The following is an 18,322-nucleotide window of genomic DNA, read 5'->3' on the forward strand; positions in this document are numbered from 1 at the left end:
TGTAGTGTATACAACATGGATTCCTCCCACCCCCCCCCCCCCCCTGCTTTTCCTTCCCCTCTACCTCCCACGCCATAGTCCCCCAACACCCCACTAGGTCACAAGCACGTTGTCAGTCTGTGAGATGGGGCTGTTATATACCCATCTGGATGAGCCCCCTGACAACACAGGTATCATACCACTGATACCTAAGCTCTTCCCTCCCCAAGTATGCCAAGGAGTGGTTGTTTGTCATCCTGGAGCAGCGGAACTCCTGGCAACAGCTGCCATGCCAGGCAACTGTTGCTGTGGCTGGAAGGCACCTATGGAGTATATCATGGTGGATGCTTGGTGCAGGAAGTGTATCAAGCTGCAAAAATCTGGCCATTCAAACGACTGTCTCTTTTGAGTGCTAGCAGATCACTGGATGCTGCTTCATATGACCCTACACCTTCCCTCCCCTGGCTTCACCCTTGGACGAGGGCCAGGTTCGCCGTCTCGAAAGGAAACACTTGCCCCACTACCTGGTCTGCACTAGGACGGACAGGGACACATTCACCACCACAAAGCCTTTCTTTTTTGTGGAGAATATCGAGGACAAGTTTGGTGAAGTGGAATCTTTCAGTAACATGTGGTCAGACTCCCTGTTGAACAAAGCTGCTTCTGCCGCCCAGTCTGCAGCCCTTCATGCTTGTGATAACCTTTGTGCCGTCCTGATGTCTATTACCCCTCACTAGTCTGTGAATATGGTCCAGGGATTGATTTTTCATAGGGACTCATCCTGCAAACTGGCTAATATGGAGCGACGTGTCATGCATTTTGTTCAACGTGTGCAGAAGGGACTTATAGACAACCGCATCGATACTGACACCTTTACTCTGGCTTTTGAGGGGGATACCCTCCCAGAGAAGGTCAGGGTTATGTATTACCAGTGTGTCATCAAGCCTTATGTCCCAACACCCATGAGCTGCTTTCAGTGCTCGTGTTTTGGACATATGTCTTCCCACTGTATGATGGACCCTCTTCGTGGTGACTGTGGCCACCCACTCCATGAGGGAAGGTCCTGTGTTCCGGCACCTTTATGTGTAAATTCTCCACACTCGCCAGATTACCCAGTTTACAAGAAAGTAAAGAAGATCCATGTGTACAAGTCCCTGGATTGTGTGCCTTATGCTGAGGCTAGCCAGAAATACGACAAACTCCACCCAGTTTGAATTTCTTGTACTTTTGCCTGTTACATCATTTCCCTTGGAGATGAAGAAGCTTGCACAGGATAGAGTAGCATGGAGAGCTGCATCAAACCAGTCTCAGGACTGAAGACCACAACAACAACATCATTTCCCCACCTATCTCTTCCTTATCCCAGCCCTGTCCCCTCATTATCCCCCGTCCCCTGCGGTTCCTGTGCCCTCCCGTCCGGGTGCTTTTCCTCCTTCCTGGCCAAAGAAGTGCCCTCTTCTTAGGTGCCCCTCGGTGATGGGGCTCCCTCCAGGCTTCCCCCTGGCGTCTCTCATTCCGGAGGCCTGTCACCACAACTCAGCCATGGGACACACCATCTGTGCATCCTAAGGTCACCCGCTCTCTTTCGGTTCCAAGATGTTGAGAAGCCTACTCTCCCTCTGTGCCCTGCCCTCCTAGACCTCCGAAAGAGGAGGAGGAGAAGAAGAAACACAAGTCCCAAGACAAGGCCACCCCTGGTGCTCCCAGAGGTGCCATCTCTCCCATTCACAACCTGAGTCCCACATCGTATTCATGGGTGTTGCCACATCCTTGTCGGTGACAACCACTGACTTGGTGACATGACCTCTCCTTGGCAGGTTATGTCTAACCTGGACTCTCGCCACATGATGATCCATTGGAATTGCAATGGATATTACTGTCACCTACTGGAAATACTACATGTTTCCTCTTATTCCATGTTGTCTTGCTCTTCAAGAAATGCACTTCCATAATGACTGTTCACCAATGTTTTGTGGTTATCGGGCGTTGTGTTGTAACTGTGCCAGCCTCAGTACAGCATCTGGGTGGGTCTGCACTTCTGTTCACACTGATATCATTAGTGACGAGACCCCTTTGTACCAACATGGAAGCAAAAGCACTATGAGTGCAGATAACCCAAGCAATCACCATCTGCAATGTCTACCTCCCTTCAGGTAGGTCAGTTCCTTATGTTGACCTGCTTACCTTAATACAGGAACTCCTGGCCCTGTATCTCTTCCTCGGGGCCTTCAAAGCACACAACCCCCTGTGAGGAAGTGCCACTTCGACAGGTAAGTGTCTTCTAGTTGACGAACTTATTACAGACTTCAAAGCATGTCTCCTCAGTGACAGTTCCCCCATCTATTTCAGTGCTGCTCCTTGGCACCTTTTATGCTGCTGATCTCATGATGTCCTCCTCTGCTGTCGTGGCTTCTCTACATTGGCCACCTCATATGACCTTTGCCACAGTGACCACTTTCTGCTGATCTCTCCCCCACTGCCACCAGGCAGACAGGCCCCCACGTTGGGCATTCTGCAGAGCCAGTTCACCTTTATATATGTCTGCTGTGCACTTCAATATCTCACGTCTCTCTTGGATTGCATTGATGCGGTCATGTGAGATGTCTGCCACTATTCTTCGTGCTGCTGCTACAGATCCCCCTTGTCATCGGCTTGTACCATGGTGGACCAAGAATGTTGCAGTAGCTATCCAGGACTGCCAACGTGCACTGCAACGATTTAAATGACACCCTTCACAGACTAACTTTATCACTTTTAAGGGAGCACTAGGTTTCCTCCTTGGGGACGTATACCTCTTCATCACAGGTTTGGTCCAAGCTCCATAGCCTTCTGGGCCGCTAGTGAAAATAGACTGTCCAGGGTCTTATCCTACAGGGTGCTCTGTGTACTGATCCATCGGTCCTTGCAGAACTTCTCATGACACACTTTGCGACAGCATCAACGTCCTATTCCTATCCTGCTACCTTTCTCCAGTAGAATCACTAAATTCAAGAAAGTCCCCTCTGTTTCAACCCCAACAAGCTGAATCCTTTAATGAGCCCTTCACTAAATGAGAATTCTTGCTGGCTCTTACTTTTTCACATGACATAGCCCCATCCACAACCAGATGATCCAACACTTGGAAATTACCCAGAGGCATCTTCTACTCAGGGCCTTCAACCGTATTTGGCTCATGGGTTCCTTCCCTTCACAATGGCGAGACAGCTTAGTTATCCCCATCCTTCAGCCTGGGAAGAACCCAACATCTCTCGAGAGCTACCACCCAATTAACCTGACCAACGTACTTTGTCATCAGGATGGTTAGCTTCTGATTATGTTGGGTACTTGAATCTCGGGGCCTTTTGTCCCTGTATCAGTGTGGCTTCCGGGAAGGACAATCTACAGCTGACCATTTACTGATTGGAAACAGCAATCTGATAGGGGGTTTTATTAACCACCGACCTCTTCTTGTGGTTTTCACTGACCTGCATAAGGCATATGACACAGATTGGCATTGTCACATTTTAGTTACCTTCCATGACTGGGGCTGTCACAGCCCCTTCCGATTTCTATCCGCAATTTTTTATCCCACCGCCTCTTCTGGGTTCAAGTTGCACTTCACTCAGACCCCTTGGATCCGAGCGAACAGTATCCCACAGGGTTCTGTGTTAGTGTCACATTCGTCCTCATCGCTATCAGCGGGCTTGTAACTTCTGTTGGACATCTGGTTACCCTGGCTTTGTATGTTGAAGATTTTTGCATTGGTGTAGCTCTCACTCGGTAGCATCTGCTTCCACTTTTCTCCCTCGCAAAATGCGGGTTATGCATTTTTGCTGTCCACCCTGATCAAGAACTTTATTTAGGCAACCAGCTCCTTGATGTTATCTGCAGTTCCATTTCTTGGGCCTTATTTTTGATGGAAAGCTGATGTGGCTGCGCCATATCCTTCACCTGAAGACTACCTGCATGCAGAAGCTTAATTCTCTTCCCCTCCTGGCCCAACATCGTGGGACACAGCCTGTTCTTTCTTCTCCATCTTTACTGTGATCTGATTTTGTCAAGACTAGATTATGGTTGTCACGTGTATGGCTCAGTGGCTCCTTCCACTGTGAAATTAATTTACCCTGTTCACCATTATGAGGTGCGTCTGGCTGTTGGTGCCTTTCACACTAGTCCCATCGACAGTCTCCTTCCAGAAACAGGATTCCCCCCTCTACAAATATGACAGAGGCAACTCCAGATTTTTTTAGGGAATCTCCATTTGACAATTCCCTGGCCATTCTGTTTACCTCTACAAATATGACAGAGGTAACTCCAGATTTTTTTAGGGAATCTCTATTTGACAATTCCCTGGCCATCCTGTTTACCCCGTCCTGTTTGCAAACAAGGGATGTCTCCCTCCTAATACCCGCCCTTGGGTGGGACTGCTGGTTGGAATGCATCTCACTTCACTCTATCAGAATCTCCATCTCCTTTCACTGGAAAGTGACCTTTGTACCTTTGTATTTCCTCCTCCCCCCCCCCCCCCCCCCCTTTGGATGGTGCCTCAACCACAGATTAGGACCGACCTGTTCCAGTGTCTTAAGGTCTCTGTCGCTGCTATGATATTCTATCATCTTGTATGTTCTACCCTTGAAGAGTTCCAGGGTGCTATCATCTTCTACACTAATCTTTCTAAAACGATCGCTAATGTGGGGTACGCTTCTACGTCTCCTACTGGCATGGAACACCATTGACTGCCGGGATTATGTAGTGTGTTCACAGCAAAACTGCTCGCCGTTTTGTTTCTCAGGCTTTCCTCCACAGTGTTTTAATATGTACTGACTCAATGAGCAGCTTGAGGGCTACAGACCAATGCTACTCTCGTCGCCCTGTGGTCACTGCTATGCATGGCCTTCTCTCTGCCCTTGGCCATGCTGCCTACTTTGTTGTCTTTCTCTGGGTCCCAAGTCTGTAGGCATCCCCGCAAATGAACTTAACCATTTGATTAGAGAGGCAGATACTTAACTCCATTCCCTTTCATGAATCCAGGTGACGATATGCAGATACAAATCAAACTCTCTTTGCCCAAAAATGGAATGACATCCTGTGCACTACTGCTCTCAGTAATAAACTCCCCACAATTATGGAAACTGTTGCAGTTTGGCACTCTTTGTACAGCTCCTCTTGGAAAGAGTCAGAGTCCACAGTCGTATTCCTTCTACACATCGATTGTACTAGGCTCACTCATTGTTTTCTCTTGTGTAACAAGACCCCCCCCCCCCCCCCCCACACACACACACACACACACACAATGTGGCAGTGAAGCCATACTGACAGTACCCCATATATTGGTGGAATGTCGCCTTCTTTTGGCCCTTCATACTAAATATAGCCTTCCACATTCCTTGCCTTTAATATGAGCAGACAATTGGCAAAAATCAAGCAATGGAAACTCCAGGTGGGAATATCAACAGTGTAGGAAAAGACAGATTGCTACTTACCATAAAGAAGACTTATTTACAGCTAGTAGCAATCTGTCTTTTCCTACAGTATCGATATTAGCAGACGATTCACGGATGGTTGAACTGGTCCTCAGTTTCCTACGGTAAAGTGGCTTTATTTTCATTTATAAGGTTTTACTTTCCCTTCAGAGCAGAGGCAGGGTGTGGGACCCACAACTACTCTCTCACGCAGAGACCACTCTTTTATGCCTTCTACTTTGTGTGGTTTTAGCTTCCTTGCTTTATAGTTTGACTCGTCTGACTGGATCCGCCCACTTCTAGCTTACTTCTAAAGTAACTTTTGAATCACGGGATTGATGATTTCGCCATTTAGCCCCATAACCCACCCCAATCAATCAGTCACAATGATCCATGTCAGTGTACCCAAAAATGGGCAAATGTAATCAACTGTGATCATTCCACCATTGTGTGACATTTGCATGCACTGGGGAAGGTTAAAATATCAGGTGTTTGAGTGCCACATGCCCTAAGCCAAAATCACAAAAATCAGCAGATGGCCACATGTGCACCTCAGTGCCAAAATCACAATCAGCAGATGAATTCATGTGCATCACTGCTTGTTTGTCATCAATTGGCTAATAAACAACACTGATCATTCCTATACTGAATTGTCACTGGTGATCAGAAATTGTTTCTTTAGGCTAAAATAAGGAAAACAAAGGAATGGTTGAGCCCAAACAAAGCAGCAGCTCCCCATACAAAGACCTGCATGCAGCCACAAGAGAGAACTGACATTTATTGTCAACAACTGAGACATCTTGCAGGAGCAACCCAAGAACAACAACCAGGAAGACTGTGTGAAATGATGCTACTCCATAATAAATCCACCCGCATTCTGCTGGACCGACAACAAACGCTATACAGAAGTTGAATTGGGTAGTCATTCTGCACCCACCTTATTCACCTGATCTTGCACCCGCAAATTTTCATAGGTTGGGGTAAATAATATAATACAACAGCATGAATTTTCATGTGCCATGAGTCACTTTAATGTAATTAAGTTTTTATACCAAGAGAAATATTAGAGATAACATTACCTTGTTCAGTAAATTTACTTCTTAGTGTGAATGTGTAACTAGTATCACTACTAAAAATTTCCTAATTTTAACCAATATTGTAAAAACAGAAAATTAAATGTGTAACATTGGTCACATACTCTGAGTCATGGCTGTATTATTTCGAGATGATGCCTTTAGCAGCAGTAGAAAGACAGAGTAGGAGGAGGGAAAAGTTGAAGAGCGTAGTAAATTATGAAGAATTTAAGAAAGAAGCTCGAAAAAGCCAGCTGAACCAGAAACAAAAGTTTCTACAGTTGAGTCAACATAAGCAAGGACTGTTATTAGAAGAAAGAAGAAGATTTAAAAATAGGGAGATAGAGAGAAAACATAGGTAACATAAGATGCAAGATCAGCAACCTAGTAAAGCAAGTTTTTGCCGTATAAGTCACATAGTGCTCTGGATAAAGCCATGGCTTGAGTGCTGCAATTGCTTACATTAGCAAGGTACTGTCAACTGTACCTCAAAATGTGAAGGTAGTTTCAATCTGGTCAGATGGACCTGCCTCCCAATTTACAAACAAATATGTTACTGCTGCTGAACCTGAATTTCAATCATTTCGTAATGAGTAAATCTATTGGAACTTATTTGATACATTTTATGGTAAAGTAGCCATAGGTGGAATTGGTGCATTTGCAGAACAGCTAGTGGGGAATGCAGTAAAAAAGCAAGAATTCATAGGAAAATGCATCAACTTTCGCTCAGGTAGCTGCAAGTACCTGAGCGATGTTGTCAGTGCAAGAGGATATTTTCAGTTCTCTGACTTCATTGAATTTACAATTCATTTTCCCAGATGTCATGCTCTTATAATTTTTCAGAGTGTTTGAAAAATGAAAAGTTAATGTTAAGTTTATCTGATTTGGCACATAATGTCACTTTTTCTTTTCTCTGCTTGCAGGAAAAAAGTTTTTCCAACAAGAAGTAGCAAGTAACACGAGTCACGTTACATTGAGTCATGCACCTTTTCCAGTATATTACAGTATTTCACATGGTAGAAATATTTTTAGAAATCTGTAACACTGCCTATCTAATATGAATTTTTATGATAAAAACCAGATTCATACTCCTAATAGTTGGAGGACACTTTCGACCTAAGATGCACATTAGGAATAGGATGTCCCAAATTTGTAACATGAGTCACAACATAAATTACATCTTGTTCTTTAATTTTAGTGCTCTTCCCTGATTAAAGATCTTTGCCTGAATGACACAATTCATAATGATGACATACAAAAGAAAATATGGGTTTTATAGATTGATAACAAGTCAGCATAATAAAACACTGATTTCAGAATGTAACATGAGTCACCATGCAATCTCCCTAGGCTCATTTGTGGGTAAAGCAGATGATAGACTTTGTTTTATGGGTAGAATACTGGGGAAGTGCAGTCAGTCCACAAAGGAGCCTACTACAAATCACTCATGTGAGCAGTTCTGGAATATTGCTCAAGTGTTTGAAACCCATACCAAATAGGATTAACAGGGGATATTGAATATACACATAGAAGGGCATCGCAAATGGTCACAGGTTTCTTTTATCTGTAGGAAAATGTCACAAGAGACACTGAAGGAACTGCACTGGAAGACTCGTGAAGATAGGCATAAACTATCCCGAGAAAGTCTATTAACAAAGTTTCAAAAAACGGCTTTAAATGATGACTCTAGGAATATACTACAATCCCCTATGTATGGTTCACATAGTGATTGTGAGGATAAGATAAGAATAATTACAGCATTCACGTAAGCTTTCAGACAATCGTTCTTCAGACAATCATTCTTCACACTCTCCATATGTGAATTGAATGGGAAGAAACCCTAATAACTGGTACAATGGGACGTACCCTCTACCATGCAGTTAATGATGGTATAGATGTAGATGGCGTCAAAACAGTCATAAAAATGTACACGACTGTATTCCTGAGAATGACAACATGGAAGTTGGGCTTGATACTTTTGATAGAAAAAAAATTAGTGAATATTCTATATGTAAATAAAAGTCAGTTCTATCTCAAACCCTCCTTTCGCAAATGTACTTTCGACACAGTGAGATTGTTATGCATTCTTCTCATCACAAGTAGGAAGATGAAGATTCAATGTTCTATGAGTAAACATAGCATGACCCCATTAAAATAGTTCTTTTCTGTTAATAGCTGTAAATTGAGTCATAGTTACTAGTTTTTAAGTGAAATAGAAAACAGCATTCATTTTTTTTCCATGAATTTGGCAGATATACCTCAACGAATAGTAACTGTTGCGAAAGTATTTAATTCCCCGTTATTTTTGCCTACTGTATGATAATATGTTAAAAGTTTCTTTACATTAAAAGTTTAAATTTCACAGAATTCACTATTTTACTGATAGTCACTTACACCATGATTTTTGTAACCTTTTCACTGTAATATTGGTTGTGAAGGTATGAGATCTTTTCAGACTCAGAAGTTATGCTCTCACCAGAGAATTCCATTCACATACAAAATGCAATTGGAGCTGATATCATTATGCAGTTGGATGACGTTGTGAAGACAACAACAACTGGACCTCGTGTAGAAGAAGCTATGCATCGGTTAGTGTTTGGGGCATTCGTATTGCCAAGAACTGCCAAATATCTCTTATGGGAATGTGTTGATTAAGTAGATAAAGCTCCCACTTCAGGACCACAACTTTGTAATATAAACTTCACATTCTCATTATATCTATTTGTAATAAATAATTGTTTTGTTACTCACAGGACTACAAGATGGCTTGATAGATGTCTGAAAGCTCATAAAAATCCAGAAAGCCAAAATATATTTCCTATTGTACAGGGTGGTTTGGATCCTGATCTGCGCAGTGAAAGTGCTAAGCAGCTCATCCAACGTGATGTTCGTGGATTTGCAGTTGGAGGTTTAAGGTACTGTTGTTTATAATTTTATCGTGCAAATTCTTTAAGATAAGTCACACCACTTTAAATATAATTACTGAACAGCTTTGGAAATTTTGCATTATTCGTGGTTGCTTTATTAAGAAGTCCTTTTCTCTTGAGTATTACTTTTGTTAAAAACACATTGAAAGAAATCATAAGTGTCATGCTCAATTGTACAGCAAGAATTTTGTGTAGATGTTATTAACATGAATGTTATTAACATCAATATTGTTAACATCAATTGCTCTTTTTATCACCCACCAGAAGTAAATGCTCTATATCACCAATGTATATATTTGTCCACATTCATTGCCATTCCGTATCCACCCATCTTTGTACTTCATGTTCGCTGTCCAGTAACACTTCAGTTCTCATCTGCGCATCATTTCTGCTTCATAACTAGTACTAGCACAGATATCATCATTTTTTTTATGAGCAAGTCTATGATGCATTCCAAAATTCACAACTATGAATACTATGGGCAAGATCTGTGTGCACTTGTCAGTCAAGAGTATTCACCTTTGAATTTTTATATACTTTCCTGGCTTCCCATGCCTCAGTCTGCATGCCAAGACAATTGTTCAAATTTGACTTTATATTTTAGGATTGATTAGTGATACTGCCTTACTTAATTGGGTGTTGATTTTGTGCTTAGTTCTCAAGGCTCTTCAGATACTGCTTTTATACATTCTCCAGATGTTAGGTTCCCATAGAGATAGAGCTCCAGATAACAGCAGACAAGTGTTTGCCATATCAGATGATAATTTTTCTCTGCAATGCTTTTAGGAAACTAAATCAAATTTTTCACATGAAGTTTCCAATGTGTTTGAAGAGGAAATTTTAGCATTGGTGTATGTTCACACTTTTGACATAACAGCAGCGAAACATGAACTTTCAATTTAAGAATCACCCAGGAACTGAGAAATAGATCACTGTAAATGAAACGGAGGTAGGCAGTATGTGTAAACAGACACATCAATGGCAGGTGGACCAAGGAAGTTCTGTGATGCTGGATTGTGAGAGATAAGGAAAGACCAAGGCAACAGCCCCTTGGAAGGTGAGTAAATGACATTAGAAAACACTAGTGGTGTGTTTAGAGAAATACCACAATGCATGTAGAAGTCTGAAGGAGCCCTGAGCCAGCTGTGGACATCAAGTGGCTGAGGAATTTTACATAAAATCTCATAGTTTGTATTGATAACACTGCTCAGGATTTATATTTTTAAAAAACTAATTAATTTGTTATACTGTCTTTTAACCTTCTGTACTCCATAAGCTCTTGATATGTGGTGTATGACAAGATATGTGGCACACCAGGAAAGTTTTTCCCCCTTTCCTGTTCCATTTTTGATGGCATGTTGAAAGAAAGATTGCTAGTAGCCCTCTGGATGCAACTCATTTTACTCATTTATTCATTGCTTTGTTGTAAGTAACAAGTTCCATGGCTTTCATTGGAATATGGCTCACAGAATATTAAATGTAAGGCTTTCTGTGATAGTGTCCAATTAGAAATTATTGAGAAAGTATGTGTTACATTCTTGCTGACAAATCCATAAACATGGTTTGTGTGTGTTTGTTTTTTTTCTTTTTTTATCTGACTTTACTTGTGGCTTGTTCAAGCATATGTTTAGTAATTGACATCCTTCATGCATTATAGTTCTGTTGGAGTCTCCTAATAATCTCTACCTTCCCCATAGCTTGATTTAAGCATTTATTTCATTTTGAATTGTTCCATGCTATTACACACCTGTGACTGATATTAGTGACTGATCATTGATAGAGTGGTCAGAGGATATTGAGACTTTCCGTCTACTTACAGGTATTACGTTTCATTTATTTATGTTGAAGGATTGGCTGCCAGTCTTTGCACCAAGCACTATCATCAAGTCTTTGAACTTTTCATTAACTATGTGACTTGCTTGTGTATGACTGTGTCACCTTTTGTTGATAATGTGTTGTGAACAGTAACAGTCCGTACACTTTCTTGAGTTACAATGGATCTCCATTTCACTTCCTATGTCATCTCTTTAAGGACAACCTGTGGGGTTCTGCTTGCTAGGAATTCTTCAAGTCAAGCACATATCTGTTCGTGTACTCCATAACTATGCAGGATGATTCATATTAACATTTGAAAAAATCTGAAACGATAGATGACACTGAGACAAGTAATTTAATATAAGACACATGGAGCCACAAATGTTGAACATGTAACTTAATCAGATGGCATACCTCTTTGCATGTGCAGCGGTTGGGCTTGTTGATCCTATCCTCACCAGTAGAGGGCAGTGCTACAAATCGCTCCACTAGGCTACCCTTTTTTTTGTTCTTGCACTGTCTGATGTGATAAGGTAGTGCTTGCAATAGCAACAAAGTAGAAATCATGTCATAAATTAGACGTTATCTGATAATTAACCTTGATTTCAGAACATATGTGTGACCACTGTGTTACCTTCCCTCAATACATGTTTTGCCTTCAGTGTTCACCTACATGCCGGGTCTCTGTTTTGCGCATTCAGTGATCGACAACAGCAAACAATGTGTGAGAATGTAAATACAGTGTGCAATCTGCATAAGTATTTCTTGCTGAAAGTGCACTGGAATTAGCAGCACTATGACATGACGCATATTGGCTCATTAAATGTGAACTCATTCATCGTAATATTGTATTACCACTGTCACGAGCACTACTGTATCAAATAGATAATGCAAGAACAAAAACACAGTAACCTAGCAGAGTGATGTGTAGTGCTGCGATGGTAGTCTCAACAAGACCAACCACTACAAGTGCAGTAAGGTACATCATCTGGTGACGTCACGTTTGAAATTTGTCATCAATTTTTTGGGGTATTTCCCAACATTTGCGCCCCCATGTGTCTTATATTAAATTACCTGTCTCAGCATCATCAGGGCTTTTTAAAGGTTAATAAGAACCACCCACTATATTTGGTTTACTAGGTGTTGCTGCAGAACTGCATTCAAAACTTTCCAGAGACCAAAAACACCTGGAATAAACCCAGTCTCCCCTCTGCAGCATTTAGATCTTGGGAACAATCAGACCAAACTGAATTTCACATGATTCGTGCTTGCTGAATTTGTGTTTATTTCTACAGAAAAGTGTTTGGGCTCCAGAAAAGTATTTATATGGAAGCATTAAATAAGTTTCATAATTCTACAGCAAAATAGATCTGTAGCTCTATCTGTGAACCTTCTTGAAGACTGGAATTGTGCACATTCGATTGTTTCAGCTTACAAAGATAGACAGCTGCTGGAATAGCAGCTAGTTCTTTCGCATATTCAGTATAGAATGTAAAAGTCGTTTGTGAATTCTGCACTGATTTCTACTTCTGTCTTGGTATCTGTATAACAGTCGGACAAACTCTGTTGTGATCTTCTATGGACAAAATTTCATTATATCACCTTACATTTCAGTTCTACTATATTCAGTAGACATCTGGACAGACAACTTCTCTAATTTGTGGGATCCAGAAAAACTCAGCAAGATTATATCAGAAGGAAAAAGTTCAATTGCATTCATGTTACGGCAGATGCTTATTTTGAGATCACTTTTAGACTTCAAATAAAACTTCAGGAATAGTTATGGTTGATGAATCCTTCCCCTGGCACCAGTCTCTTTCCCTACGGTAGCAGAGGAGAAATATACAGCTTCAAAATTTCATAATCTTCCACTATTAAATAAGTCTATGAACTTTATCCATTTTTAAACAGAGATTTCTTAGCAATAATTATTTATGTTATTTTATCCATGCTGGATATCTAGGACACCATTGCTAGTAAGGATTGTTGGTGGATAATGGAACCAGCCACAAAAACTTTTAAAATGTTTTATTTCTATGCCATAACTAGTTTCAGACCATCGCACCTATCTTCAGATAGCTGAAATTTCCAGTTAAAATTAGATTTTCGTCAGCAGCATGTCATCCGCTCATACATGTTCCAGTGGACAACGCTTTGTCTTGCTTTACAGTCCTAACGCTGTTACAGGACACTGTGTAAGCCGGCTGTTAAAGTGCAAACAGCACACTTATTCTAAAAACACAGTCCAGTCACATTAATGTGACCATCACATGTGATACCCACCAGTATGTGGCAAGTGGCAGCACTAGCAGTGGAGGGTTTATAAACTTTCAGGGGGATGTGGAAAACAAATCAGTCATTATAATTACGCATAAATGCAGAGTTTATCTGACACCCGAAAGGGCACGATCATTGGCTTTCAGCCTAAGAGTGGAAGCATTTCCAAAACAGTTACGTCTGTACACTGTTTACGTGCAGACTTGCTTAAACTATATCATGTGTGGACAAATGACACTATCCAAAACTAGACTGAGGCAGCTGTGGTGCACCGCGGGCCATTGACGACAGGGGTGAACAACAGTTGTGGAGATGTATATGGATGAATAATGAGCAACTGTTGGACAACTGACTCCCCAGATGAACCAAGGGGCTACCAACAGTGTCTCCTCAGTGACCGTTCAGAGAACATTGCTGCGTTTGGGTCTCCACAGCAGGCGCCTGGTTCGTGCACCCATGCTGACTATTGGTCATAAGCAACAAGAGCTAGAATTTGCACACCAATAGTGCAGCTGGACATCCACTGTGTGGCGATAGGTAACCTTTTCAGATGAATCGCATTTCACGCTCCATCAGCAAGAATCTTCTGAAAACAAACACCTTACAATAGTCGTTGGAAGGATCCAGGCCAGAGGAAAGTGTGTTATGGTGTGAGAAAAGTTTTCGTGGCATTCATTGGGTGGTTCTGGAAGGCACAATGGATCAACACTAGTATGGATCTATCATTGGGACATTTCCACCTCTACATGCTGTTTGTTTTTCCTCGGCATGGTTGCATCTACCAGCAAGACAATGCAACGTGTCACATATCTCGCAATGTATGAGCGTAGTTTGAAGAGCACCTAGATGCATTTAACTTTCTCCCGTGGCGACTAAATTCCCCAGATTTAAACCCAGTTACAATTACCTTAATTGAGCTGTTTGCGCAATGGTTCCTTAGCCAAGAAACCTAGTGCAGCTGGCCGCAGCACTATGCTGTTTGCACTGCTACAGTTCTCTCCTGAAAAGGCATAAGGATCCCTGCAAGACAAATCACCGTCCTTCGAAACAGATTGCAAGAGTGGGCGACATGCTGCTGACAAAATGGGAAACATTGGCCATCAGAAGATGGGCATAATAGGTCATAACACCAATTTAAAATATCTATGGCTGGTCGCATCATCCATCGACAATAATTATTTATGTTTCAGGCTATGATATTGACTTCCATATTTATCTGTTCTATTAGTGTTGTGATATTATTATTATTATTTTCTTTTTCAGTGGAGGTGAAAGCAAGGATGAATTTTGGAATATGGTTCATTTGTCAACAAACATACTACCTGAAGATAAGCCTCGGTATTTGATGGGTGTTGGATTTGCTACAGATCTTGTAATTTGCTGTGCGCTTGGCATAGATATGTTTGATTGTGTGTTTCCGACAAGAACTGCAGTGAGTAGCATAAAAATAATGGGAAACTACAGTTTTAATACCTTTATGGGATGGTTTGTGTAGATATAGTTCATTTGTGCTAATGTTTATTCAATTACGGTATTATTCAACATGTAGTTCTCAAAATTCTTTCGTTGCAATATACAGTATTTTTCAATTTTGAAAGTATTCTCAATGATTACCAAGTGTTAAGTTAGTTGTCATGTCTCAGTGTTTGTTTTCTAATGCTACTTTTTTTTCATGCAAGGAATAAATATGAAACATTTACTTAGATGATACCATATGTACTGGTTGTGTGTGTATTATTCTTATAGCTGTGTTGCATGTTTCCAGAGATTTGGATGTGCTCTTGTGAACACTGGGCAGCTGAACTTGAAACAGAAGAACTACAAGACTGATTACAGACCTATAGATGAAAACTGCAACTGTTCAACATGTCAACGATATTCTAGAGCATACCTTCATTCCATTGTTACTGTTGAAACAGTTGCTTGCCACCTCCTTACAGTGCATAATATTTGCTTTCAAGTAAGCAATCATTTTTGTTTTCATATTAAATTTCTTTTATTTGATAGCATCCGAAATTTGTCTTACTGCTCATCTTCTAAAAAGACATGAACAAACACCAGCAGCCATAATGCAGCCAAAGGTTCTTCAGTTGTCTCCTAATCTTGCCTTTCCATGTATAGCTGTCGTGTTGAATGGTCGACAAGCATTTAAAGAAGATTGAAAATATAGCTGAGTTTATAGGCAATGTTCTTCTTTGGAACTACTTGATACAAAACCAACATATGAGCTGGTACCCAAAAAAAAAAAAAATTATTTTTTAAGAACTATATTTTCAAAACAACCTTACCTCCTTCAAAATACTCTCCATTATAACTAATAAATTTGTCCCATTGGAGTTTCCACTGTTTGAAACATTTTTTTTATAGTCATATTTAGAAATGGCTGACAGCTCCGTCCTCTTTTCTTTCTTTCTTTGTTATCAAATCGGTTTCCTTTCTGGGTCATACCGTAGCACCAGGACTCATCACCAGTAATGATCTTTGGCAGAAGATCTGGATCAGTTTCGAGCTCTTGTTTCAAAGCACAACATGTTTCAATGCTACGTTCCTTTTGATTGTCAGTCAGAACCCAAGGAACAAACTTGGCCATTTCATTCCCAAATCTTCCATTAAAATTCACTTAACCAAGCTCCAAGATTACTCACTAATCTCTGACAGTTGATCGACCGTCTATTGACGGTCTGTGAGCACAAGCTCTAGAATTTTTTCAATATTTTCGTCAATTCAGGCAGTTGATGGACATCCAGAACAAAGTTTGTCATCGATGTCGACATGTCGCCCCATTTTTGAATTGAACGTACTACTTGTACACTTGAGTTTTCCCCATAGTGTCATCTTGGTAAGTGGTTTTCAACATTAATACAGTTTCAGCATCATTTTGATCGAGTAGGAGACAAAATTTCACACAGCTGCACATTGTTCGCTCAAACTTGCCATCATAAAAAACAAAACAGTGCTAGCAAAAACAATCACTGCAGATGAACAGTACAAGCCAGGTTGACAACACAGATGCCACTGAACTGGCAAGGGGCTGCACTATACATGCCTAGCAGCAGAAATGCTTACCACACAAGCTCTGCCCACGGCAATGTTTATCCTCCCTGGGCTAGTGTGCCACAACTCTGTGTGTGTGTGTGTGTGTGTGTGTGTTGTGTTGTGTGTGTGTGTGTGTGTGTGTGTGTGTGTGTGTGTGTGTTGGGGGGGGGGGGGTATTATTATACTGTAGCGTGTATAGGCGGACAAGAGAGGGGGGGGTGTCCCAGATTTCCCAGTTAAAACAGTTAAAAACACACTCTTTTTCCCACGTGAAGATACGCTTCTTCCAAGGTGAAAAATACTTTTCCCATAATAAGTGACAGTATACTTTTCTTGAAACTGTAAATATGTCAATCCTTTGAATGGTAAAGGTTTTATGCCTGGAACTACAGAGAACGAAAAAACTCGACAAAAAAAAATGTTTTGGAAAGATATGTGATGTGCAATAACATATTTTTGTATTCGTATTACAAAAGTATAGATTCGAATTCCACCACACAGCACATTAGATTCTGAAGCACTGAAATCTACATTGAAATGCACTTTTGTAACACAATCATAGCTTATCTCACTTGATCTCACCAGCCAATGACAGCAGATATTCAGAGCATAGGACATATGATGTAGTCAGCCAATAGCAATGCCACTGCTACATAGTGTGAACACACACTGTACACCAAAAGACTGAAGAGGGAATGAACAACTCTTTAGTGGCGCAATCATTTTATTGTTTCAGCAAAACCTTCCCATTATACCATGCTCCACACCTGCTGATGAACTTAATACGTGCTTCAAATTGCCAGTCTTATGGTGACATGTACAGATTGACTTTAAAATCCAATGTGCATGTACAAATACAAACTGATACATGTGATCAATGTTTCGCAAAACAGTTGTTGGAAGTGGGGAAAATGGTAGTCAGTGAATCCACACAGTGCCATCAAACTTTTGTAAAATCACAGCAACCAGAGATGAATTGATGCACAAAGTTTTCCCAAATATCATACAGAAACTACAAAAGTCACCAGTGGCCCGGTGAACATGCTGTAATATGAGCTAAAAACACCTGTCAGTACTATCAGTTACATCATTCAAAACAAAGCTGTTAATTATCTGTCTGAATACTTGAATTCACTTGATTTGCCGAGCATGCCGCTGAACACGTATAGTAAATACTGGTGTGCCTCTCATTATTCTCATAAATATCAACCTACCATGGCTTTGCAACAGTACTAGACTTTCAGTAAAAAGGATGATGAACAATATCACCGGAGCTACAGTATTAAAAGGAACAGATATGCCAATAGAGTTCAAACACTGGCAGTTTCCGGTGCGGCTAACATTTGCAATAACCATCAATATGCCACAGAGAGAACCCCTGCCAGTGTGTGGACTAAATTTGGAAAATCCAGGCTTCTCACATGGACAACTATGTTCCTTGCTCTCACTTTGGGAAACCGTCTGACTTATTCTTGTACCTATCAGACAGAAAAGCCAAAAATATTGTGTGTCCAAAAGCACTCCCATAAACAGGGTTATAAAACCACTTTTTTTATCCCATGGTGCTGCAACACATGGCAGGTAAAGCTAGTTAATAAAATAAAATTTTTGTGACTTATGGATCTCTGTCCGTTAAACATTTAGTCATGCTTCAAGATCTTGTAAGCTGGGCTTCCATCCTGACTTTCATTTAGTTACTCAACCAGCTGATAGTTTTCTGTTGTAGCAAAAGTACAGAAGCATGCATTTATAATGTACAACTATCAGAGTTTAA

General features: G+C 40.9%; 1 protein-coding gene across 1 annotated transcript in view; it reads left to right on the forward strand.

Moving 5' to 3' along the window:
* LOC126263206 (queuine tRNA-ribosyltransferase catalytic subunit) overlaps window positions 1-18,322 on the forward strand; it is a 53,516-nt gene that overhangs the window by 34,234 nt on the left and 960 nt on the right. Inside the window, exons 4-7 of the mRNA XM_049960272.1 lie at window positions 8,949-9,081; window positions 9,247-9,408; window positions 14,776-14,944; window positions 15,278-15,472. Of these exons, the coding sequence (XP_049816229.1) occupies window positions 8,949-9,081; window positions 9,247-9,408; window positions 14,776-14,944; window positions 15,278-15,472 (659 nt within the window). The remainder of the gene's footprint in view (window positions 1-8,948; window positions 9,082-9,246; window positions 9,409-14,775; window positions 14,945-15,277; window positions 15,473-18,322) is intronic.

Source organism: Schistocerca nitens, chromosome 6 (assembly GCF_023898315.1).
Source record: "Schistocerca nitens isolate TAMUIC-IGC-003100 chromosome 6, iqSchNite1.1, whole genome shotgun sequence".
Taxonomy (NCBI): Eukaryota; Metazoa; Arthropoda; class Insecta; order Orthoptera; family Acrididae; genus Schistocerca; species Schistocerca nitens.